General features: G+C 45.0%; 1 protein-coding gene across 1 annotated transcript in view; it reads left to right on the plus strand.

Moving 5' to 3' along the window:
• Positions 1 to 24,807, plus strand: part of Plxnc1 (plexin C1) — a 181,198-nt gene that overhangs the window by 38,834 nt on the left and 117,557 nt on the right. The window contains exons 3-4 of the mRNA XM_004650180.3: positions 623 to 757; positions 5,512 to 5,612. Coding sequence (XP_004650237.1) covers positions 623 to 757; positions 5,512 to 5,612 — 236 coding nt within the window. The remainder of the gene's footprint in view (positions 1 to 622; positions 758 to 5,511; positions 5,613 to 24,807) is intronic.

Here is a 24,807-nt window from a genome sequence, read left to right on the forward strand (position 1 = left end):
CACCCGGCCTGATTCTTATCCCATTGTTTCCCTGCTATTTTCTGAACACCCAGCGTATGGGTGGGTGTTCAGTAAATGTTTGTGGACTGAAGGTGAATGAAGCTCAGGGACCTAGTTTCAAAGTCACAGAATAATGACTCTTACCTGCATGTATTTTCTATGTGGACACATACCTACTTGTCTTCACTGGTGAACTTGTCAGGGTTACTTTAAAATGCATAACTATGTTGAACCCATACAAATACATGTTGAAGAGCTACGGACTACAGTGCCAAGGTCACTCTTGGTACTACGATCACTTGTGGCTTTGGATAGGGCCAGATGTGGTCATATATCATGGACAGCGAGTTTCCACAGATGAGCGTACAGCCCTGGTGTTGAAGAATGGCTGTTTTTGGGTCCATCTGTGGTGACTTTGTTCCCTGCAAAAACAATGGCTGTGATTGCTATTGCCTATCTTGTTGAAGTCAGAGAAGAGAGGTTGATTAAGGGATGTGATATTTTACCCAGTACACATAGGGTGTCAGAAAGGCTTTAGGACTGAGCTACAAATTTTGCCATCTTGTTATTCAAAATACTTAATAAAAATTATATTTCTCTTTTTGAAAAAACAAAACCAAAGGTTGTTCTTGGTGAGAATTTGACTTCAAATTGTCCTGAGGTTATCTACGAAATTAAAGAAGAAACGCCTGTCTTCTACAAGCTCGTTCCTCATCCTGTGAAGGATACCTACATCTATCTAACAGCTGGGAAAGAGGTAGGTAGAGATATTACCTATTGCTTCTGACTTATGCTTAACGATTATTTAATTGATGTCACTGCCTAGTGGCAAAGCTTTTACTTTGAGCTACTGGGTTTAAACACTGCTTCAGGCTTTGAGAAGACCCATACGTAGCTGACTATGTGCACAGGCATGGAATTAAAAACCTTACTGACTGTCAAGAAGTAAGCAAGAAATATTACCTATTTAGACAATTTTATTATTGGCTATATTTCCAGTGCCAGATATTTCAGAGGAGGGTGTACTTGCAAATGGGTGTATAATCAACAAGGTAACCAAATTTACACATTTATTGGGTGGGCACTGAATGATTGGATGCGTTCATAAATATACCCAGTGGTACTGGCTTTGGAATTTGGGGTTAATATCAGGCCACAATCTCATACACATTCATGAACCTGGAAGCATATGCCACTTACCCTCCTTCTCTTAATTTATTTGTCGGTTTCAATGTTTCTCCCTGTGTCTGCTTACTGAAATAAGAACAATGCCTCTTAAACATTTTCTTCATCTTTCAGGAGAGGCAACAAATTTACATTGAGTCCTCACTGTGTGCCCATCACTGTTTCTCAATATGTGCTCCGGGTCTTGCATGTACACTCACATGCTCACATATGTAGAATAAGGAAGACCAATGAAATATGTTAATATTTAATGAAGTAAAGTTATTCAATGTATACATGAAAAGTCTAAGACTTGGAAAAGTTAAATAATTAGCTCAAAATCTATCTATCTATCTATATGTAATATACATACATACAATGTACATATATGTGTGTGTTTGTCTTTAAGAGGTCTAGAACCCAAACTCTGCCTTGACTCTAAAGGCCATGACAAGTGAAATAAAATTCCAAATTCATGAGCACTAAAGGGAATATTATGGCTCAGTGGCTTTGACTTATGATTATTGACCACACCAAGTATGAAGAAGATAATTAAGACTTACATAATTCTGTAATAGATGTCACAGGTGCTCTAAGTCCCTGTCCCACACCCACCATTTTCCATTTTCCATTTTCCCTCTTTTAGTCATTTGCAGGGGGAGAGCAATGACTGGTCTACTGTGCCCTTTGAATCCAAGGTGGCTATGCCAGCACTTGTTAGTTTCTGGTATTCTTCAAAGGGCCATATCCGTCTTTGTAGGTTAAAAAGTCAGCTATGTCAAAATAGTCACTTTAAGATGGCCACATTTGAATCCCACAGCTTCGGAAAACTTCACCACACAGGGTCTTCAGTGCTGGCTCACTCAGCTTTCCAGACATTCTTAATTATGTTTCTTTTCTGGGATCCCACATTTGAATTTTTTCCTTTTTTTTTTTTTGCATTAAGTAGAAACTTTGTATGTATATATCATGTGTTGGTACCATCATTTCCCTCCTCAGTGGGATTGGTGGGATTCACCATAGGGCTGTGGGTCATGAGTCGTGAGAGCACTAGTCAGTCACTTGTGGGGGGGGGACGACACATTTGATTTTTCTATTCAACATACTGATTTTTGTCTATTCAACAAACTGTGTACATTAAGTAAATGTTCCCAGTCCCAGGCTTTATTTATCAAGGACATCTCAAAACTGCCAGCCAGAGTACTGACTGTGCTACCACACAGAGCTGATAAAATTCCATCCTCCACAGCAAAGACACTGGAAGTCTGGCTTAATCTCAGCACAGTTTTTTCTTCCATTTAGCTTTTTGAAATATTGCAAATACCGCATAAATTCCCATTACTACCTTCATAGATAGTTCTAGAACTCTGGAACCCAGCACTGTAGTTTGAAAGCCATTGTGGAAAACAGTAGTAGTGCTCAGGTCCTTGCTGTCTAGAAGGTTAAAACTTCCAGTCACTGGCCATTCTAAGCCTGAAGTCCTAGGGGCAATTTTTAAGTGAGTATCAAAACTGACTGTCCCTGTATTTTTAAATTTAAGATTACTGTAAGAGATCCTTTTAACTAGCCAAGCATGGTGGCATACCCTTGTAATCCCAGTATGCGGGAGGCAGAGGCAGGAGAATCACAAACAAAAGGCCAGCCTGGGCTACATAGGGAGACACTATCTCAAAACAAAGGACCCTTTCTGGTTGTTTGAGTTTTTTCATTTTGTTGTATAAAAAGTACTTGGTGCTACAGGTTACTGCTCAGTCAGAAATACTTGTCAGATTTTTAAGTGTTAGAACTGAAATAGTTACTGAACAGCATAGTTGAATAAAGAAGAAAATTCTAGCTCAAATGTTGAAGAATTCATAAAGAAACAAAGATGGGCTCTGAATCTGAGGTTGTATTTTAAATAGTAGATGTTAATGTGGTTTTCTTTTAGATAGTCTTTATTTTCAAGTTACCAGAAATTATCTTTTAGTTTTTGCAGTTTTGAACTATATGGTTTGTCACATGTTTCGAATAAAGTTCTTATAATCTGAAAAGAAAAAAAAAAAAAAAAAACCAAAGGACCCTATTAGTTGGTTGTGATTGTTCAAATGGGATCCCTAGAGAGGCAACCACAAGGAGGATCCATTCTAGACTCTTGGGAAGAGATTAACAACCAATTAAATAAAGCCATGGGAAATCTATAAAACTGTATAATATGGAGCCATTAAACATAATCATAAGCAGGTACATGCATTGTTGAAGAACAGTCACACTGTGTTAGTAGAGAGCAAGCTAGTCCAATGTAAGATTTTTAATATCTTCTCTTTTACATAGTTATGTTCATATGTTTATTAAATTCACTGGATAGTTACTCTCAAAGAATGTCCTGGAAACTCATACACTGAATGTTCTGAGAAAGAGTAGTCCTGTAATCCATTGTTTCTTACTTTACCACTCTGCGGTACCATGGTGCTTGGCAAATCCAAAGGTTCTCAGTCAGAGTCCTGAGCTAAGGAAGCTCACTGAGTTCTTGCAGCCCCAGGGTGCATGTTTGTTGAACTATGGGACCTTTTTCTCATGTAACAGCAATAATTGATATTTATAAAATGGATTATTTACTATGATTCAGCCTATGTTGGTAATAATCCCCATGAAGTCAGTGTTACCAGTGCCTTTTTGTAGATGAGAAAACAAGGTTATAGAGATTATGTGACACTTATTAAAATCCCTTGGAATTAAAAAGATGTGTGAGCGGCAAGGAAATAAATATCCACATTCTGGTTAGTTCTGGCTCAGGCACGTGGTCTGGCGGGCCACATCTGTTAGCCGCATGGAGGACTGGGAAAGGGAAGGGCACGGTTACTGCGTGAAGTCAACCCCAGGACCGAAGGATCCTCCACGGAATGTCCCATTTCCCTGGTGAACTCCTTCTAGAACTCTCCATTCCTCTAATTATACCTTCCAGCATGTGTAGCCTCCCCGGAAAACGAATCCCATGTTTCCTTACTACCTGCTGTGTGAATTTCTGCCGGCAGAGCTGTTTCCGGCAATGCTCAGGCACACCCTGCCTGGCATTGCTGGGCTCAGGCTACTGATGGCTGCCTCAGCTTCCCGAGTCTGTCCAGCACTGCTGCTCTCTGGAATTCCATTTCTTACCTGGGAGAAGCATCTCTCTTTGCAAAGAGGAGTCTTGGTTCTCCCCCATTTCTTTCTGTTTCTTTCTTTATTTATTTATTGTGGTGCTGGGGTTGGACCTCAGGACCTTGGGCATGCTAGGTGGTGAGCTCTCTAACACTGAGCTACATCCCTAGGCCCATCTCTCTTTATTTATTTATTTATTTTTTGAGGGAAAGTTTTACTCTAGTCCAGGAGGCTGACCTGGAATTCACTATGTAGTCTCAGGGTAGCTTCAAACTCGGTGATCCTCCTACCCCTGCCTCCCGAGTGCTGGGATTAAAGATGTGTGCCACCACATCCAGCTCTTTAATTCTTTTATTTTCTATTCTATCTGATGGAGTGGGTGTGAGTCAGTGAGCCAGGAGCTGAGGCGATGGAGCTAACCCTAATCCCATCTCCTCATTCCCACATCCAGTACAATATCTAAGGCCAACCCTCTTTGGGCAAAGCCACTTGCTCTCCCCAAGTATTCATTTCCAAAGTGTCACTAGCCACATGGAGTGCCCCTGTATGAAAACCCAGTGATCTGACTCCCTGATACCTATGGAAATTGTGACTGACAGATTAGAAACCCAACTTTAGGTAGGACTCGCCTGAGAGGGCTCTTACTAAAACAGACCCCAAGGCCTTATCTCAGGTTTGACAAGAATACCAGCCATAAGGGAATCTGGGAATACAGTTGTCCTTCAATATCCACTGGAGATCGTTTCCACAATGCCCATAGATTCCAAAACCTTTGGGTGTGCAATTACGTCATAAAATTTGCATATAACCTATGCAACATTCTCCCGTATACTTGAAATCATCTCTAGATTGCTTATAATGCCTGATATGATGTCAGTACTATGTAAATGACTGTTGATTGTTTAAGGAACAATAAGAAGAAATATACTGAACATGTGTAGACCTTTTATCCCCCAAATATTTTTGATCTGCAGTTGCTTGAATCCATGGATGCAGAAACTGCTGGGGTGGGTAGGGCTGACCTGATGTCCTTTCAAAGGCTCCCCAGGCGATTCTCACACAATCGCATCCTATCCCAGGACTTGAGATCCACGTCTGATGCCATTGTCACACTGAAGAGTTCCAGTGGACAAATAGAGTCTTTGTGGCCCTTCATCAGATAAGGTGCATTTTTTTTTTTTCTGGTGTTGCTTATAATTCCATCTGAGCCACTGTCGTCTTTATTTTTAGGTGAGGAGAATTCGTGTTGCAAACTGCAGAAAACACAAACCCTGTTCGGAGTGCCTAACAGCAGCCGACCCCCACTGTGGCTGGTGCCTCCCGCTACAAAGGTATTTCCTGAACTCTTTCTCAGCGACTCGCGTTTTCCAGAGAGTGTTAATGCGGCAGAACACTTGTGGCCCTACTTTAGCAAGCCTTCCCCGTGACTTCAGGGAGCAAACTGAGAAAACCATGGTGTAACCAAAATGAATGCTCGAAGATGGCTCCTGCCATTACAGTGTCGCCAGGTCGTTTGACCCAGGCCACCACACGGGGCCACCAGGCTTGGGGAAGGGGTGGGCAAGAGGGCATGGGGATGTGACATTTGAAAAGGCCAGCACAGGTGAATTTGCTTTGACTTTCCATCGAGTTCCCCAAGACTAGAGGGGGGTGGGTAGGCAAAAGGTTCTCCCTCGGTGAAGATAAAAGGATAGGGATGTTTGAAAATTTTCAAATGAATCCTCATCAAGTCATGTATTCTGTTCTCTCTGTGGAGAGCTTATTATTGATGGCGATGTCTCCTTGTGCGCCATACAGCCGTGGGCCTGATGCACGGTCTCCGTCTCCAGGCAGAATCTGCCCAGCCCAGTCTTGAATTATGATGTGCAGGACCCAGCTAGGCTCAGGGGTGACTTGTAGTGGTTTCCTCACCATGGCAGTTCTTGGCGTCGCTGGGACCAGCCTGGTTGGATTTGCTGTTGCCATGGCAACTCAATACTCGGGCTCTTGCTATAGAAGCAAGGAGGGGAGAGAAAGAGAGAGAGAGAGAGGGAGAGTGAGAGAGTGAGAGAGAGCCTTTGCTGCAGCTCAGGCAGGAATGAGAAAGAAAAAAAAAAACCCAGCCACATAACAGCGGCTGTCAGATTGGTGCTTTCAGTTTTTAAAGGTGAAAAAGGATAAGAAAGAGTAAAGCAGGTGGAGAGATGCTAAAGACAAGAGCAAAAGGGCAGCTGGGCAAAAAGAGGACCAGGAGGCAAATGATGGGGAGAGAGGCTAAAGGAATGAATGGGGGGCGGGATATAATGTAAACGAGAGGCTCCGGCAACAAACTAAAAATATGGGGAACGGAATTAACTGAGAGTTCGTGAAGTCACAGTCCTCGCTGCCGAAAGCCAAGTGGCTGCTCTCGCCTCCGCTGCACCTCCTCACCGGGGCAGGCAGACAAAAGAGGCAGGCCCAGGAAGATTCTCATGAATAATTGTAATTGGATAGAAACCCTTTCTTGTCTTCGTGTGCCCAAGAGTAGAGTTTAAGAAATCAGCTGATCACGGTGGCACTGTATCAAAGCTGTAATCTTCTCCATCCATTCCACGTCCATAGCTTCTCTGCACACATTTGGAGAGCTCTAGGCAGGAGTTAGTTCAGTGATGGTGAAGTGTGTTGGTGATTCAATAACCACATAGAGGTCGTCGTGAGCACTCGTACAACAAGTTTGGGTGTGAAGTTGGTGAGAGTTGTCCCGGCTGGTAATAGGAATTTTTAGAGTTGGTTGTATTTGGATGGTACTTAGAGAAGCCTTAAGGTCAGGCCAGGGAAGGGGAGTAGATGGAGAGAGGAGATAGCTGAGCGCTCAGCATTGAAGGACTGCAATGCTTAGGGTAAGGGAGCAGGAAACTAAAAAGAATTGAGGTAGGAACCAAAAGGGGAGAGAGAACAAAAGTGGAGGTTCTGGGGGGGGGGGGCTCTTTCGAGGCAAGGAAAAAGAGAACAGTCCACTGAGCCAGGCCCTGCTGAGAGGTCAGATGGAGAATCAATCCACTGGACTTCCAAGGTGATGATGATTGGTGACTGTGACAGAGACCCGTGTATGGAGTGGCCTTAAAGTTACAAAAGAGACCTTAGCCTGTGATAGCTATTAGCATGTATTTGTAGGGGGCAAATGAAATGTGGATAAAACTTATAAAGGTAGATTATGGTACCAGGAGCTAGTATAGAGAGAAGAGCACAAAGAGGGGTGAGGGAAGGGCAAAAAGACACACCTGACGTCTGAACAGAACAGGGGAGGATGTTAGACAAGGAGAGAGGACTTGTGTGGGGCAAAGGGGGGGGATGAGAATGAACTAAAACAAATTATATTTGGAAAATATCAGAATGACTGAAACCTCTGTACGACAACTAAGCAGAAGACAATGGGACAGGAAGGCAGTGAGGGGACAGCTCCTTGGCCGAGGGAGCTGTGTTGAGAAAAGCAGCAAAGAAATGGAGCAGATTCTGGAGGAGAAAGTAGAGGGGAAGATGGATGCGTGAAGTAACAGCGCCTTTCCCTGCTGTTAGACAATTCCATTAGAGAGCAAGAAACCAAGGCTGCCGAAGAGAGAAGAGAGAGTTCTAGAGTGCTGTTTCTCAGCAGATGACAAAAAGCATGACCTGGCGCTCCGCCAGCAAGGCCAGCTGCCCAGGGCCGGGAAGGAAGGCCAGGAGTCTAGGCCCATGTGCAGGTAGCACCAGAACCAGAACCACGTGTGGGCTCTGTTCATATCACTCCCGTCACCTCTGTGACCTTAGGCCGGTGAGATTGAGGCTGGGGAGGAAGCCCTGGAGGTCTGAGGAGAGGAGAGAAAACAGGAGGCAGACATGAGCTCCGAAAATTGAATTGAAGTTGGGAAATCGAGCATGGCTGTTTGACATGATGAAGGCCCAGTTGAGATTGACGGTCTTGCCTTTGAGGCAGAAATCCTGGTTTTTGGTTTTCTTCAAGCCTCGCTCAGATCTGGAGTTGAAGCCATTGCATGTAGTCATAGAGCAAGGTAGCGTTCCCAAGGTAGGGTTCATGAAGGTGGCAAAAAGAGACCAGGGAGCTGGGGGTGCCTGCAAGGGGTGATGATTGCTGCTTCTGCTGTGAATACTGGTGTCTATGATGGTGGGCCTCTGGGTGGGAAGCAGAGGAGTGAGGACAGACTGGAAAGCCCGTGGGAGAAGGCAATGGGATCCATGCCCTGGGGGCTGCCATTGGAGAACCGGGAAAGGAGTTCTGGTTGGACTGCGTGGGGTTCGGAGCTGAGGTCACGGTGGAGTGGTTATTGCTAATGACAAGGTCTGCAGGATCACTGTTTCACGGAAGTGTGGAGATAAAAATGGAGCAGAGAGGGGTCAGGGACTCGAGGTGGTGGCCAGAGTATGAGATGAATCTCATACCCTGTCCATTTCACTCACGAAGAATGAGGATGGTTTCAGTGTTAGAGTGGGGAAAGAAATAGTCAAGAAATGAAGGTCAGTGGGCGGGGTGGTGGCTCTATAGATGGCCACAGTGAGGAGGGGCCAAGGGTGGTGCTTGCTTATGGCCTGAGCCTCACAGCTGGAGGAAGGATGTTTAGAAAAAAAGAATCATCCTTGGGCTGGAGAGACAGCTTAGTGGTTATGGCACTTTTCTGCAAAGCCAAAGGACCGGGGTTCGATTCTCCAGGACCCACATAAGGCAGATGAACAAGGTGGCATCCGTGTCGGGGGTTTGTTTCCAGTGGCTGAAGGCCCTGGTGTACCTCTTCTCTCTCTCAAATAAATAAATTAATTAATTAAAAAAAGAATCATCCTGAATGGGCAGTAAGGCCCCTTGTGACAAAGGAAACAACAGACCTTTGAGAGGGATAAGGTGAAAGTGTGTCCCCAGACAAGAGCAACTTTCAGTAAGACCTGGGTGAAGAAGACCCCCAGAAGAAGAGGGTAAGGACAGCAGGCTATTTTGTTTTGTTGGTTTTTTAAAAACTTTATTTGTGTGTGTGTGCGTGTGTGTGTGTGTGTGTGTGTGTGTGCATGTTAGGATCTCTTGCCACAGATACACGTGCCCCTTTGGGTCTGGATTTACATGGGTTCTGGGAAAAGGAACCCAGCTGGAAGGCTTTGCAAGCAAGTGCCATTGACCACTGAGCATCTATCTCCGTAGTCCCTCGGCTGTTTTTGATGTTTTGATGATTGACAGTGAGTTCCCGCTTCTATAAAAGCCTGCTTCCTGCTTCCGGTTTCCTACTTCTGTTCTCGCTTTTCATCTTTGCCCAGCATTCTCCAATAAAAATGATCCTTTTAAAATCTCAACCAGATTCCGTCCCTCCCCAGTTTAACCTGCACTGGCTTTCCTTCTCAGAGCTCAGCCTAATCCCCTTCCTACAGACAGGGCTTTCCATGGTCTAGGCCTTCCTCTCATGTCACTTCCTTCTTTGGTCTCCTTGACCACAACTGACCACTTTCTGACTCAAGAATATGTCAAGCATATCCCAGCCCCAGGGTCTTTACTTATACTTCCTGTTTCCTCATTCTAGAATGCTCTTCCCCGGGCCTCTTTGCCGGCTAGTGCTTTCTTAAAAACGCACATCTACCTCCACCAGACTGTCCAGACTTCTGTAGCCTCCCCTTACCTGCAGTTCTGCTGTGTCTTCTTCGTGACTCGTCACTACGACGTGACTCCTCCACCTCTCCCTTAATTACAGTGTGTCTTTCTATCTCTCCCTTTATGCTCAACTATACAGAACGTGCTCCAAAGACATGTGAAGTGAGGTACATTGAGTAACAGGTGGCAGCACCCGTGACAAGGGGAGACAGCGGCCTGCAAACATCCTTGAGTCACAGAGTGAGGGCTCTTCACAGCCATGTCACCTCACTTGCTGCCTACGTGGCCTGGTCTGGCCTAAGATGAAATAAAATTGAGCCTCAGCTCCGTGACTCATGTTAAGCTCCCAGTACTGTTCGAAATGAGGAATTCTAAAGGGGGATATTTTCTTATAATGGTGGATCGTCCCACTGTGTTTATTTTAAATGTCACAGATTTATTTAGAAAAAAATAATTTATTTTCTCTATTGAGAAGGTTGAACTTTCTTGTATACATGTCAAGAAAGTGGATTTGGCCGGGGGAGGGGGGACAAAGCGTCTTAATTTCCTTTTGATTTGTGGTTAAGAATAGGTACCCAGTATAAGCAGATAAAATGCAATTAGATAAACAATGAGCTCTAAAAACTCTAGTATTTTATTGTTGGAACCTCAAATCCAACCTGTGCTGAATGTGTCTGTGTGGGTGGAAAGTGAATTTTTGCAAGCTGAATATCTTGGGGTTGGAAGCAGTTGCTCGGTTTCTCCCATATTGCACAGCACATGTGCTCGGCTATGGGTTTCCACAAAACTGGCAATCCCGAACCAACGAATGGGTGAGGTTCCAAAAGTTCATTTGCAAGTTTGTTTGGCACACAGAGTGCATTTCCCCATCGAAACAATGTCATAAATTAAGGAGTGATTACCAAACCAGCCCACAAAAATTCAATCTATTTAATTTCAACAAATATTTGTTGAAAACCTACCAAGAGCTCAATGTGCGAAGGAAGATTGCTAGGTGCTAGGGAGAGAAACCAGATGCCATTCTTGGCTTTAAGGAATTCGCATGCTAGCTCACGGGGCAGACCTGTCAGTAGCCAGTGGTCATTCAGTCAATCATATGTCTGATCACCAATATTTATTAAGGAAATACCTACAGTGTCCAAAGCCTGATGCTTAGATGTCGTTATTTCTTGTCTGAATGGGGCTTGTCGTCTAGTGAAGGGTGTAGGTAACTGTATCCATCAGGTTTTTGCTTCAGTAATAGCTAAACAACCCCCAAATTCTTAATGGCTTACAAGAGCAAATGTTTATTTTCCTTATTTTTTGCTTATGAATTCGCTTGCTGTTAACTGTACAGAGGAGCATGTGTCAAGCTGTAGGTTAAATTCAGGTCTGTTTCACACGTCTCTCATTCTGTACATATTCTTGTTAAGTCACACAGCAGATGTACAAGACACCGTGCTGAACTCTGGGATATGCTCGAATCCTGAGCTCACAGTATGTTTACTGATAATTCATTGATCAAGCAAGCCCAACATCAGCTGGGGTAGGAGACCTGTTCCAGTAGGAGTCAATGGGAAATGATGTGGTGAAGGGAATATGGATCTGTAATTCTAGTAAGGAGGCACTGAAGAATTAGGAATGTTACCCCACTTTCTCAGGGAGAGAATGAAGCAGAGTGTGACGAGGACTAGCGTTCAGGAGGTGTAGGGCTCCACGGAGGCAAGTTTAGAAAATCTCATCCGAATATAAAAGGCCAGGGAAGGCTTTCTGGAGGAAGTGGCATCTCAGCCGAACCTGAGGCATAGGTGAGTATCAGCAGGGGAAGCTGGCCGAAGGTTGAGGTTGGCAAAAGGACAGGGGCTCTAGGAGACCTGGCACATGGCATAGCAGGGGAATGATGGGACACAAGTGGGCTGGGTACACACAGAAGCAGTTGAGGGAGGGTTAAGGCCCGTTGAAGAGCTTGCGCTTTGTTGGAAGGACCTTGAGGAGGTATTGCTGGCTTGTATCAGAAAGTTGAGCAGTTGAGCTGGTGTTTTAGAGTAAGTACTCAGGACGGGAGATGGACAGGAGGGACCGCTGGGAGCTGGCTGAGCCGTCAGCAGGTGGTTGTAGACACACAAGATGCCTGGAGCTGGAGTAGCGTACTAGTAGGAAAAGTGGGTAGATTTGAGAGCTGTCTGGAAGCTAGCATTTGACAGGACTCAGTGATGAATTGGATTCCCCCTTGATTCTGACACACTAAAATTAGGGCCATAAAATGAAAAATAAAAGATCAAGGTGGCCACTGTTTTTCTGGAAGATGTATTCTCTCTTGAGCCAAGACCTCACAAAGGAAAAAGAAGTGGTACCCTAGCACATACTAGATCCTGAGGCCTGAGCACTGGACAAGGCACTCAATTGAGAGGTCAAAGGATGGACATTAAGGTCTCAGGCAGATGGGGAAGGGCTTCTGAGAGATGCCACAGCTGAGTCTCAGAGCTCACCGTGGAGTGAGTTGTGACTCTTTTACCAGCAACACGGGGACTTCTGAGATTACAGGGCTCATGTGCAGGTATCTGGCTTAGTTAACCAGATGGACAGTGATGCTCCTTACAGAGTTGGAGGAAAGGCTTGCTTGCCTATATGAATAGCAATAGGGTGTTGACTTCTGCATAGGACAGTGAGAGGTATAACAGAGAGGTAAGACAGAAGCAAGTTTCCTTTCTTCTCTGTGCTGGGTCTCCTTTTTTAAATATTTTTTTCAAATATTCTATTTCTTTGAGAGAGGGAAAGAGAGAGAGAGAGAGAGAGAGAGATTGAGAGAGAGAGAGGAAGGACATGCCAGGGCTTCCAGCCACTGCAAAGGAAACTCCAGATGCATGCGCCACCTTGTGCATCTGGCTAACGTGGGTCCTGGGGAGTCAAACTGATGTCCTTTGGCTTTGCAGGCAAGCGCCTTAACCACTAGGCAATCTCTCTAGCACACGTCTCCTTTTTTGTAAGGCAAGGTTAATGATAGTCCCTACACCAGAAAATTGTGGAGAAGACTTTTTTTTTTTTTTTGTTCCTGAGATAGGGTCTCACTTTAGCCCAGGTTCATGATGTAGTCTCAGGCTGGCCTTGAACTCATAGGAACCCTCCTACCTCTGTTTACCAAGTGCTGGGATTATAGGTGTATGTCACCGTGCCTAGGGAGGGGAGAGAGGGGAGGGAGGGAGAGAGGGGGAAGAGACAAAGAGAGAGAATAAGAGAAAGAATGGGTGCACCAGGGCATCTAGCCACTGCAAATGAACTCCATACGCATGCGCCACTTTGTACATATGGCTTCCCATGGGTACTGTGGAATCAAACATGGGTCATTAGGCTTTATAGTCAAGTGCCTTAACCACTGAGCCATCTCACCAGCCCTGCTGACAAGAGCATAATGTCCCAGGGAAGGCCTGGAGTTGTATTAGCTGCAGTGGGAGTCGGGGGTGGGGTGGGGAGAAGCACTCAGATTTGCCTCAGCTTGAGAGGAGATGGCCTTGGCGATGGGTCTGGAAGCAGAGTGGGTGGGAGGCCCTTGAGGCAGAGCAGCGCAGCCTGAGGTCTGTTTAGGGAATGGAAGGTTGGATTTTATCACTAGGACACTGGCTTGGAAGCAAGGAAGGAAGGAAGGAAGGGGATAAGGGTGCTGGGTGGAACCAGGATGTCAAGGGCTCAGAGTATAGAGTTAATTAGAGTGTGCTGGGAACTCATTAAGTGGACTTAAGCAAAGTACTGTGTCTTTAAAATATTTGAAAAAAACTTACCCTGATGGCAGCCTAGAGGATGAACTGCACTAATTTAAGCATCAGCTGCACCGACCTCCTCCTGCCCTGGTGGAGGGAGCTCCCTCCTGTGTATTTGCTACAGTGGGTTTATCTCACATCTCTTCCTGAGTCATCTGCCTTCCCAAATTCTCTCTTCTTTTCTACCTTTCCCAACACTCCAAGGGGCCTCTACCTGTGTCTTAGTCACACAAAGGGATCAGGATTAGACCTTTATCTGAAAGTGGGCCATGCCATGACATCCTCATGAGTTCTGCAATCCCACCCCTTAATGAGCAGCGATTCCCCCTGCATAGAGCAGGGCCAGAGACCTCAGTCCTGCTGAATATGGACTATCTGGAGGCTCGCCTCAGTTATTTGTGTAAATTTAACACCACCAGCCCCTGCCATATTCTTCTGCATTTTTCCCCATCGGTGACTGTTGAAAGAACTTCAGCTAATGCGGGGTAGCTGCTCTGAGGGGTTCAGCTGCTGTGGGGCTCTAAGGCATCATTTCTCAACTCTGCCTGACAGCGAGGTCTGTGGCCTGACTCCCCGTTAGGTTGCCGAAGTGCTGGGCGCGACAGCAAGAACCTTCACACAAGACGAGCAGTGCTGACGCCTCCCATGGCTAGGAGCACATCCAACACCTTGCCTTGCTCTCTTGAAGTCTCTCCTCTTAAAAAAAAAAAAAAAGTCTTTCCTCAAGAACCCAGGCCAACCATTAGCCCTATCCATAGGGCGTCTTTGCTCTAAAACTTGGTGGGCTGGAGAGATGGCTTAGCAGTTAAGGGCTTGCCTGCGAAGCCTAAGGACCCTGGTTCAAGGCTTGATTCCCCAGAACCCACATTAGCCAGATGCACAAGGGGGTGCATGCATCTGGAGTTCCTTTGCAGTGGCTGAAGGCCCTGGTGCATCCATTCCCTTCCCCCTCCCCCATCTCTATATATGCTTCTTTCTCTCTGTCTTTCGCTCTCAAATAAATAAAAATAAACAAAAAGTTTTAAAACTTGTTGGTAACAATCCACAGTATGCAGCGCGTGTGGCCATGTTCTTCTGAAGCTCTAATGAGTCTATCCTCCATCATGCCTGGGGGCTCCATGAGACAGAGAGGGCCATGAGGGTTTCTCCATAGCAAAGTCCAGTAGGGTGAGCCCACTCAGATAGCCTGCCTTGGGTGCAGGCCTCCATGGGACTCCACTCTGCCTCCCCACTGTGTTCTGGATTACAGTCAGTACCTCTGGCACCCCTAGAAGTCAGTGTGGCTAACGCCCAACTTTACAGATGACGAGACGGGCTTAGGTTGTGCTTGGTTTCTCACTGCTGCTGTATCCAATGACCACATATTTAATGGCTGTAAAACAGAATGAAACGGTTGTCTTACAGTTCTGGAGGGTCTTATGAAGTGGTCTAAAACCATGGCATGCACAGAGTCATGTTTCTGTAGAGACACCCCATGTTCTTCACCATTTCCAGCTTCTACTGGTAGCCTGCTTGCCTTGGCTCATGGCCCTTTCCTGTGTTCTCAAGGCCAGCAGGAACGTATTCAGCCTGGCTGGCTCTGAACTCTGCCTCCATCCTCCTGTCTTCTCTAAATCATTCTCCTGCCTGCTTTTAGGAGTGTCTCTGTGTGTAAATCAGGCCACCAGGATAATCCCAAATCCTCACCTCAAGACCCTTAACTTGTTCACAAGTGTATTTGCCATGGAAAGTGACAAAGTCACAGGTCCCAGGGATCAGGTTGTGGACCTCTTTGGGAGCCATTTTTATACCAGTCATAGGTTTCCCAAGTGATAGAAATAGGACTCAAATCTGGGTTCATCTTCAATTCACAAGTCATTTCTTTACCACTGAGGGAAAGACAGGAAGGAGATGGTATCCCTCAGGGCCGTGAAGAACATAAGGAAAACAGCTCACATAGGCCTTTATTACTACATTAGTTACTTGTCTTATTACTGTGACAAAATGGTCTAAGGAAGGAAGGGTTTGTTTGGGCACGCAGTGTGCAAGTACAGTTAGTGATGGCAGGGAATTCACGGCAGCAGGAGCACGAGGCAGCTGGTCACATGCCATATGCCGTCAGGAAACAGAGAGATGAATGGAGGTGCTCAGCTTGCTTTCTCTCTCTTTTTATTTTTATTCAGTCTGGGATGCCTGCCCATGGGATGGGGCTGCCCACATTTAGGATAGATCTTCACACCTCAGTTAGCCTGGTTGGTAAACTCCCTCATAAACAAGGCCAGAGGTTTGTCTCCTAGGAGATTCTAGATCCTGTCAACTTAACAATTAGTATCAATCACCACACCTCAACCCCTTGTTAATTTGACACCCAAACATAACACTTTAAAAGCCAGGACCTTCAACTCCCTAATCTGCTTAAGTTCACGACCATCTCATAATGAATTCAAATGTTAAAGTCCATATGATCTTTTTTTTTTAATTTTTATTAACATTTTCCATGATTATAAAATATATCCCATGGTAATTCCCTCCCTCCCCACCCCCACACTTTCCCGTTTGAAATTCCATTCTCCATCATATTACCTCCCCATTACAATCATTGTAATTACATATATACAATATCAACCTATTAAGTAGCCTCCTCCTTTCCTTTCTCCACCCTTTATGTCTCCTTTTCAACTTACTGGCCTGTGCTACTAAGTATTTTCATTCTCACGCAGAAGCCCAGTCATCTGTAGCAAGGATCCACATATGAGAGAGAACATGTGGCGCTTGGCTTTCTGGGTCTGGGTTACCTCACTTAGTATAATACTTTCCAGGTCCATCCATTTTTCTGCAAATTTCATAACTTCATTTTTCTTTACCGCTGAGTAGAACTCCATTGTATAAATGTACCACATCTTCATTATCCACTCATCTGTTGAGGGACATCTAGGCTGGTTCCATTTCCCAGCTATTATAAATTGAGCAGCAATAAACATGGTTGAGCATGTACTTCTAAGGAAATGAGATGAGTCCTTTGGATATATGCCTAGGAGTGCTATAGCTGGGTCATCCATATGATCTTTAACAGTTAGAACACAATTTTACAACACAAGTGCAATCAGGCATGGTAGCTCATGCCTTTAATCCCAGCACTTGGGAGGCAGAGGTAGGAGGATTGTCATGAGTTCAAGGTCTCCCTAAGATTACATAGTGAGTTCCAGGTCATCCTTGACTACAATGAGACCTATCTTGAATACCTCCCACCCCATTTTTTTTTTTGAAAAATTTAAAATACAAGTGCAATCTTCTGAGACTCAGACAGTTTCTTAACTAGAAGCCCCTCTAAACATCAAAAAACAAGTTACATACTTTCAACATACTATGGCACAGAGTAAACATTCCCATTTCAAAAGGGAAGAATGAGGGCATTGTTAGGAAATACCAGACCAAAATATGACCAAAATCCAGCAAGGCAGACACCAAGTCCTACAGCTCCATGTGGGGCATCTGAAGCTCATGGTGGAAACATCTGTCTTGTTCCTTGGCTGTGCTGCCTGCAGTACACAGAGCCTCTTTCTTGGATGGCTCCACTGTATGCACTCGGGTTTCTTCCGTGGCTGTCCCACGGTCCTGGTATCACTACCATCCTGTAACTTAGGTATCCCCTTCATGGTGTTACTCACTGGCCATCCAGGCCTTACTGTATCTAATCTGACTCTGCCTCATACTGCTTGGCCTTGGTAGCATTCTGGAACCTTGGCATGAGCCTCCATGAACCCCTCGCTCTTGCATTTATTACGACTGTAAAACCATGTGCTGATGAGACTACCAAGCACTTCTACCAGTTCAAGATGTAGCCTGCCACCTTGCAGCACAGTTGCATTGGCCTCTGTGTCTTCTAAGCTAATCCTGGAGAAACACTTCCCTAGGCAATTGTTTCTAAGCAAGGAACCCCTTCAACAACCTTCTTAAGTTAGGCACCCTCCTTTCAAGTGAATTTCCAGTTTTATAAGATGGAGTCTTCCAGGGGCAGGGTCTTGCCTTCAGGTGGTACCTCTCCTATTATCTCCATGCAGAGCAGGAGGTTGCTCTTTAAAGATACTAATTTAATAATTGCAGCTATTTTCTCAGCTTGTTTTCAACTTTCAACTCCCTCCCTGTCCTGACATACAGCCCATTTTTCTTATTGTTGGGCTCACTGTGGACCTAGATAAGAGAAATGAGCAGTATCTGTGAAACAGCCCAAATGCTATCCTGTCTTGAGATTTCCTCTGCCAAACAAATTAGTCCATTACTTTTGAGTTTGTAGCTTCACTGAAGTTCTCAGGATATAGGCATAGTACAGCCAGATTCTTTGCTCACATAACACAAACTACCTCTAACCTAGCCCCACACAGAATTGTTCCTTTTGGAAACCTCATAAGCTGGGTATCCACTGTCCATGTTGCTCTTGGCTTTCTGCTGTTCTGTACTACCAGAACGGTCCACTTAGCTACTGTCATATGATTGTAGAGCTTTTGTAGCTCAAAGTTCCAATCTCTTTCACAGTCTTCCTGAAAACCAGTTCCAAAAGCCCAAGAACCTTGTCACCAGCTTTATCACAGCAACAATAGTCCTACTTCTGGGTACCAGTTATATTTTTGTTGTTGTTATAAATTTTATTTATTTATTTATGAGAGAGAGAAAGAGAGAGAATGGGCATGCCAGGTCATCCAGCTACTGCAAACAAACTCAACACACGTGCCACATTGTGCATCTGGCTTTACATGGGTCCTGGGGAACCAAACGAGGATCCTTTGGCTTTATAGGCAAACACCTTAAACACTAAGCCATTTCTCCAGCACAGTTATGTGGGTTTTTTTCCCCATGTTTTAATTGACAACTTCCATAACTGGAAACAACATCCCATGTTAATTCCCTCCCTCCCCCCACTCTCCCCCTTGAAACGCCACTTTCCATCATATCCCCTCCCCCTCTCAATCAGTCTCTCTTTTATTTTGATGTCATGATCTTTTCTTCCTATTATGATGATCTTGTGTGGTAGTGTCAGGCACTGTGAGGTCATGGACATCCAGACCATTTTGTGTCTGGAGGAGCATGTTGTAAGGAGACCTACCCTTCCTTTGGCTCTTACACTCTTTTTGCCACTTCTTCCACAATGGACCCATGGAAGGTGTGATTGAGATGTTTCAGTGCTGAGCACTCCTCTGTCACTTCTTCTCAGCACCAAGGTGCCTTCCAAGTCATTCCAAGATCACTGCCATCTGAAAAGAGAAGCTTCTCTAACCAAAAGTGAAAGTAGCATTAATATATGGGTATAAATATTAACAGAAATGCTTACTGGGTAGTTTGATAAGCATAGTAAGTATGTACATTTATCCAGACAGCAGCAGACGTTACACCCCTAGGGCTCACGACTATCCCTGTTGTAGGTTTTCAGTATCAGGGATGAATTCCTTCCCATGGAGTGGGCCTCCAGTCAAATTAGAGGGTGGTTGGTTTCCCCCATAACAGACATGCCACTATTGCACCTGTTGGCTCATTTGGCCTGGCTGGCCAAATATAAGGCTTGTAGTGTCCACTGTTGGATATCTTCACTGGTGATTTATCTCTCTTCCATTGCACTACATGCAGTGTGGCTTTTCCAAGATTTCTGTCAGCTGGTCTACATGGAGGAGGTTTTCAGCTCAGCTCCAGAAGGGTTTCTCAGTGACTTTGCAGTCCAAGTATGTGGAGTCTTCAGCAATAGGGTCTTACCATCTATACCTGGTGGGAAACCAAGGGCCTCGGCAATAGCCTATAATGTTTTGGGAGCATCAGGGACCTCCCTGGCCAACAACTCACTGGAAGGTATCCCATCCCTAGCCCTGAAAATTTTCTAGTAAAATCTATGGCTTCTGTGTGCTGCATTGTCCAAAAAAGTCGCAATCCATATGACTTATTTATATCCTCTTAGATTTTGATTAGCCCTCCCTCCACCTTTCCTTTACTCAATCTCTTCCCCTGACCTCACTTAGGCCTTTTCACCACTAATCTGTTCTTCTACTCACTGTATTGTATATATGTTTTTTTTTTAAATCAATTACTTTTCTTGTTGCTATGACAAAATGCCTGACAAAATCAACTGAAGAAAGGAAAGAAGGTAGGAAGGATTTATGTTGGCTCAAAGTTAGATGTGATGGGAAAGTCACGACAGCAGGAGCATCGCATCTACACAGGAAGCCAAGGTGAATGCTGGTGCTCATCTTGCTTCCTCCTTTCATTTATCTCAGAACCCGGCCCATGGAACAATGCCATACACAGTTGCAGTGAGCTTTCTCAGCTCAATTAACCTGATCTAGAAACTCTCACAGACATGCCCACTGGGTTTTCTCTTCTAGATCTTGTCAAGTTGACAATTAATATTAATCATCACACCTAATAATCAATGGACATGAGAAAAATGATGGAAATTGAGCCCATCTTTATTAATTTGCAGAAGCCATGCTTCCTTGAAAGTTTAAGCACTTGTACATTCATTTAACAGATCATTATTAGGTTCCTGCTGAATGTGGAGACACTGTCTTGAGTACTAGGCTAATCAGCACTCTTAGTAAGTCACAGAGCACAAAATTCTTAACTCCATGGTGGTCCTTTGAGAGAGGAATTTACATTTTTTGCAGTTGGGGGGTGCTGCTACAACAAATCACTACAATGTCAATGGCTTAAAACAGCACCAATGTATCTGTCACAGTTCTGGAGGCCAGGAGCCAAATCAAGGTGTCAGCAGGGCCAGGAGTCCTTTGGGAACTACAGAGGAGGGTTCTCTCCTCATTTGTCCCAGTTCCAGTGACTCCTGATGTTTCTTGGCTCCTGGCAGAATAATGCTACCTCCACCTCCATCTCACAAGACTTCCTTCCCTGTGTGCATCAAAATCTGTCCTGGTAAGACACCAGTCACTGTACACTCTTAAGTCCAGGCTAATTTCATCTTGAGATCCTTAAATAATTACTCCTGCAAATCCATTGGCATTCTGATGATCTGGGTGGGCATAGGGGAATGTGATGCAGCCCACTGCATGAGGAAGATGGGAAGTATAAAAAAATCAATGAAGAGATAACATATCTGATGATAGTCAGTGCTGAATAAAGTCAAAAAAGGAAAGGTGGGCTCTGGTTAGGAGAGAAGGTTGCAGTTTTCAACCAGGAGTTCTGGAAGGCCTTTTCAGCTTGGGCATACCTGAAGAATGAAGGGGAGCAATAAGCTTCAGAGGTCATCCCAATATTCAGTGGAGTAGCCAGGGAGACAATTCGGGAAGAAGACTGTATTTAGTGTGCATTCATTCCCCCTTTCTTTCCCACCCTGTGCAGATCCCAGGCTGGAAGTCTGTGCAGTGACACTTCTTTATGGTCCAGTGCCACTGTAATGACAGCAGTAATGATGATAATGGGATTTGGGGGCAGCCCCTCCTCCTTGTGTGAGGACCCCATTGTGCCAACTAATTGTGTAAAAGCAAGTAGGACAACTGTCTGTGGGGTGGAAGCAGCAGGGAGCCAGAGGAATATGTTGTTCTGGCCTTGGGGCATTCCCGCATGGCCCTAACCCCGCCCAAACCTGTCGTCTGGGTGATGGTGGATGCAGTCCTGGAGTCGGGTCTAGTGTCAAGATGAGTGGCCCGGGGCATTTATCCCCTTCTCTAGAGGGGCCACCGCTTAATCCTCTCTACTGCAAAACAGAAGGGAAAGCAAAGCTGAACAGTGGTGAGAGGCCCAGCCCCACAGTTGGCATTCCAGGCAGTTGGCAACATCTGGCATAGAGGAATGCTCACCTTGCTTAGAAGCCAGTTTGGTTTGTTTGGTAGAGTGACTGACGGCCTCCGGCCTCAGCATCCCAAGCCCAGTACTTATCCATACCATCTCTTTAAGTGGTGCTATGATTTCCAACAAGCCCCATTAAGAGCACCCCTCTTAGTAAATATATGTTTTAATGGAATAGATTTTTTCCAAAATGACCTTACCTCAGGCAGCATGCACTTTCATAAGTATTTATTGATTGGCTTTTAAAAATTCCTCAAATGTTTTCACTTGTCTTTGTGACCTCAAGTTTGTCCTGTTCCCAGCAACTCATCCTTGTTCAAGAATAGTGTTCAGATCTACATCCTGAGGCCTTCCCGCCAGTCATGTTTTTTCTTTCTTTCTTTTTATTTCTTTATGTTTTAATTTTTAAATTGTTTTGTTTTGTGTTTTGAGGTAGGGTCTCACTCTACTCCAGACTGAGCTGGAATTCACTGTGTAGTCTCTGGCTGGCCTCAAATTCAAACTTACAGCCATCCTCCTACCTTGGCCTCCCGAGTGCTGGTTTTTGCTTTTGTAATATCTTGCCAAGTTTGCATGTTGGTGTTCTGTTGTAAGGAGTGTGCATTGTTGGTGATAGGTCAGATGGGAATCTATATGGCACCCTGGAGTCAGGATTGTAATATTATTGCTACCTATTCACTTCTGGGGAAACTGAGGCCCATAAGGTATTAGGAGTGTGATGGAGTGACATAGGCAAGTGTGAGAGAGTGTGGTACCCAGACCTTCCTGAGTCAAGAGGCATCATGTTCTCATTGTTATTTTCTGTGCTACCTAGTTTCTCTAAATATCTTCTCTGCATTTGTCAGTACACAGTCAGGATTTGAAAATAAAAATGGCAAATTTTAGTATACTTATTACCCGCTGAAGAACCACATGGGTCTAAGGCCACAAATCCCTTTTGTGTGAGTGTTTCGGTCTGCAAATGTGTTTTATGTGTGCTAACCAGCTCCAAGTTTCAAGACAAAGGCTGATTTTCCACCATGCCAGTTAACAGGCCAACCTAGTGAACAGAAATCAATGAAACGACTTAGGCTGGTGTCATGGAGACATGGACAAGAATTCAGTCACTTTAGATTTTAATTCTTAATCCAATTCAGCTAACCTTTCAGAATAGCAGCCACGGGCCAGGCCCCAAACTACACTAGTCTCTGGGGGTGAACAAAGATGACTGAAACTGAACCCTGGAGAAGCTCGGGGAGTCAGTATGGGAAATAGATCGAGAACAAATGAGCACTCTAATAGCTGCTTTTGGAGGCATAGGGAGACCCGAAAGGACCCTTTCCTCTTGGGAGGAAGAAGAGCTGTGAGTCAGAGTTTTCTAAGAGCCTTGAGCTATACCTGACTTTGTACATAGGGAAGCTGGCTCTTGAGCTAGTGTAAGAAACCTACGCAAACAGGCATCTGATCAACCTTATCACCCAGATCCCTTTCTCATATCTAGTATTGGTATTTGTTTGGCTTATGTCACCCACATTGTTGCTTAAATTGTGGTTCACTTGCCTGTGTTATAATAATGCTGAGTAACGTTCAATAAGACATTATCATAACAACTCCGTGATATAGAAATGAATATTTACATTTCTGCAGAGGGCATGTACCTGGCTTAGGGTCATTACCTTGGATGTGGCAGAACAGCCTTCAGTGAGTTCTAGACAGGCTGGTTAATTTAATCAGCTCCCTATGGTGACCATGCATAAATGAGTTCAGGGGCTTTACACATGCTCTTCCTTCTGCCTGGCATGCTTGTTTACTCTTGCTGTAGCTGCGTGGCCCTCATCCTTAAGTTCTGAGACGAAATGATGTCCTTGACCAGCCTGTAAAGTCAAGTCCTTTGTGCTACATATCTTTGGCTTCTGTAGAAGATATACCTTTGTTTGAAATTGTTGTGATTGTTGACTTACTTGACTTTTGTCTGCGTGCTTTACCTGAATCCAAGCTCAACAGGAGAAGGACATTAACTTGGCTTTTGCATCTGTGTGTCTCCAGTAACTAGTAGCGTGTTTGTTGTCAGATATGAACTCAATAAATATTTATAGAGTGAACGTCAGGTGAGGTGTTAGGCTCTGGGAGTACCGAGGTGAAGAAGCTATGGCTGTGTCTTTCCTTGGGGGGCTTACAGTAGACTTAGAGAGTCTGGTAGAAGACGCAGGGATTCTCCTCAAAGGCAGTGTGCTAAATTTACATAGAATGTGTAAAGTGCTGTAGGGTCTTACAGGAGGGAGAAAATGCTTTGCTTGGAGACTAGGAAGATATCCCGAGAGAGCTGATTCTGAACTAGCCCTTGAGCAAGGGGTGCAACTTCAGCCAAATATTGCAGACCTGAGGTGTTCCTGCCGGTGGGAGCATCACAGGCTTGGAAGAGCTTGAAGGTTTCGCTGCAGCTGTTTTTCGAGAACCCGTCGAAGCTAACTATGTGCTGGCGATCAAGGGAGCTTGTACTTTGGGAGTTTCAAGTCTAGGTAAAGTGGCAGATTCACCAAGACTGCATTTCTTGGGGATGAGTTTGAAGGACAAGGCAAGGCATAATGGAGTAGAGAGACGTGGACAGAAACATGCACTCCAGCCTCCAACTCATGGAAAGTGCATTGGTGAGGTAGAGACTGTAAGCCAAAAGGTGTCCGTGGGTTCTGAGCACAGGGTGGGTGATGGGCTCACCCGTGTGCTTGAGGACGACCTAGATGTGGAGATGGAAGGGAGAAGGGAGACCTCAGGTGGTGGCTGCAGGAGCTCAGTTAGAGATGACGCAAGAGGGAACTCAGCGGGCAGCTTAGAATCACCGCGCCATGATCAGCTGAGCCTGAGTCACCCAAGTAAGTGAGGAAGGGGCAAACCAGTTTCTAACCAGCTCCACTGTGTGCATCAGCTCGGTCAGCGAGGTCGGGCATTGCTTCCTGCTGTGTGTGCCTAGAGTCTGAAGCGTTCCGAGATGACACATCATTCAGCCTTGTTGTGGGAAGCAGGGACATATTCAAGGCTCTGAGAAGAACTGTGTCATAGAGACATGTTTAATTTTCTTTAACTTGTGTTTCTGAAACTTCTTGGCAACAAACCCCCCACTTTAACATGAACACCCCGAAGAATCCAAGGAGCACACTTCGAGACATGCAGGAGAACCTGTATTTTCCTATGTTGCCATGCCCTGGGAGGTAGCCTGGAGGCATATAAAAATTTTGAGCAATTTGTTATGGTAGAAAGAATGTGGGTGCTATTGGTGGTCAACATGCTAACTCACCTCCCTGAATTTGAGTTCCTGGTTTGCTGACATGGGGATAGTCCCAGTGATGCCTGTTTCATGAAGTGGTTGTAAAAATTATTGACTTACCTCTAGAAAGCCCTAGGAATAGTGCCAGACCCAAGGCTACAGGACGGTGCTGTGGTCTGGATGTGTTCCCCAAAATTCTTGCATTGGAA

The sequence above is a fragment of the Jaculus jaculus genome, chromosome 6, assembly GCF_020740685.1.
Source record: "Jaculus jaculus isolate mJacJac1 chromosome 6, mJacJac1.mat.Y.cur, whole genome shotgun sequence".
Lineage (NCBI taxonomy): Eukaryota > Metazoa > Chordata > Mammalia > Rodentia > Dipodidae > Jaculus > Jaculus jaculus.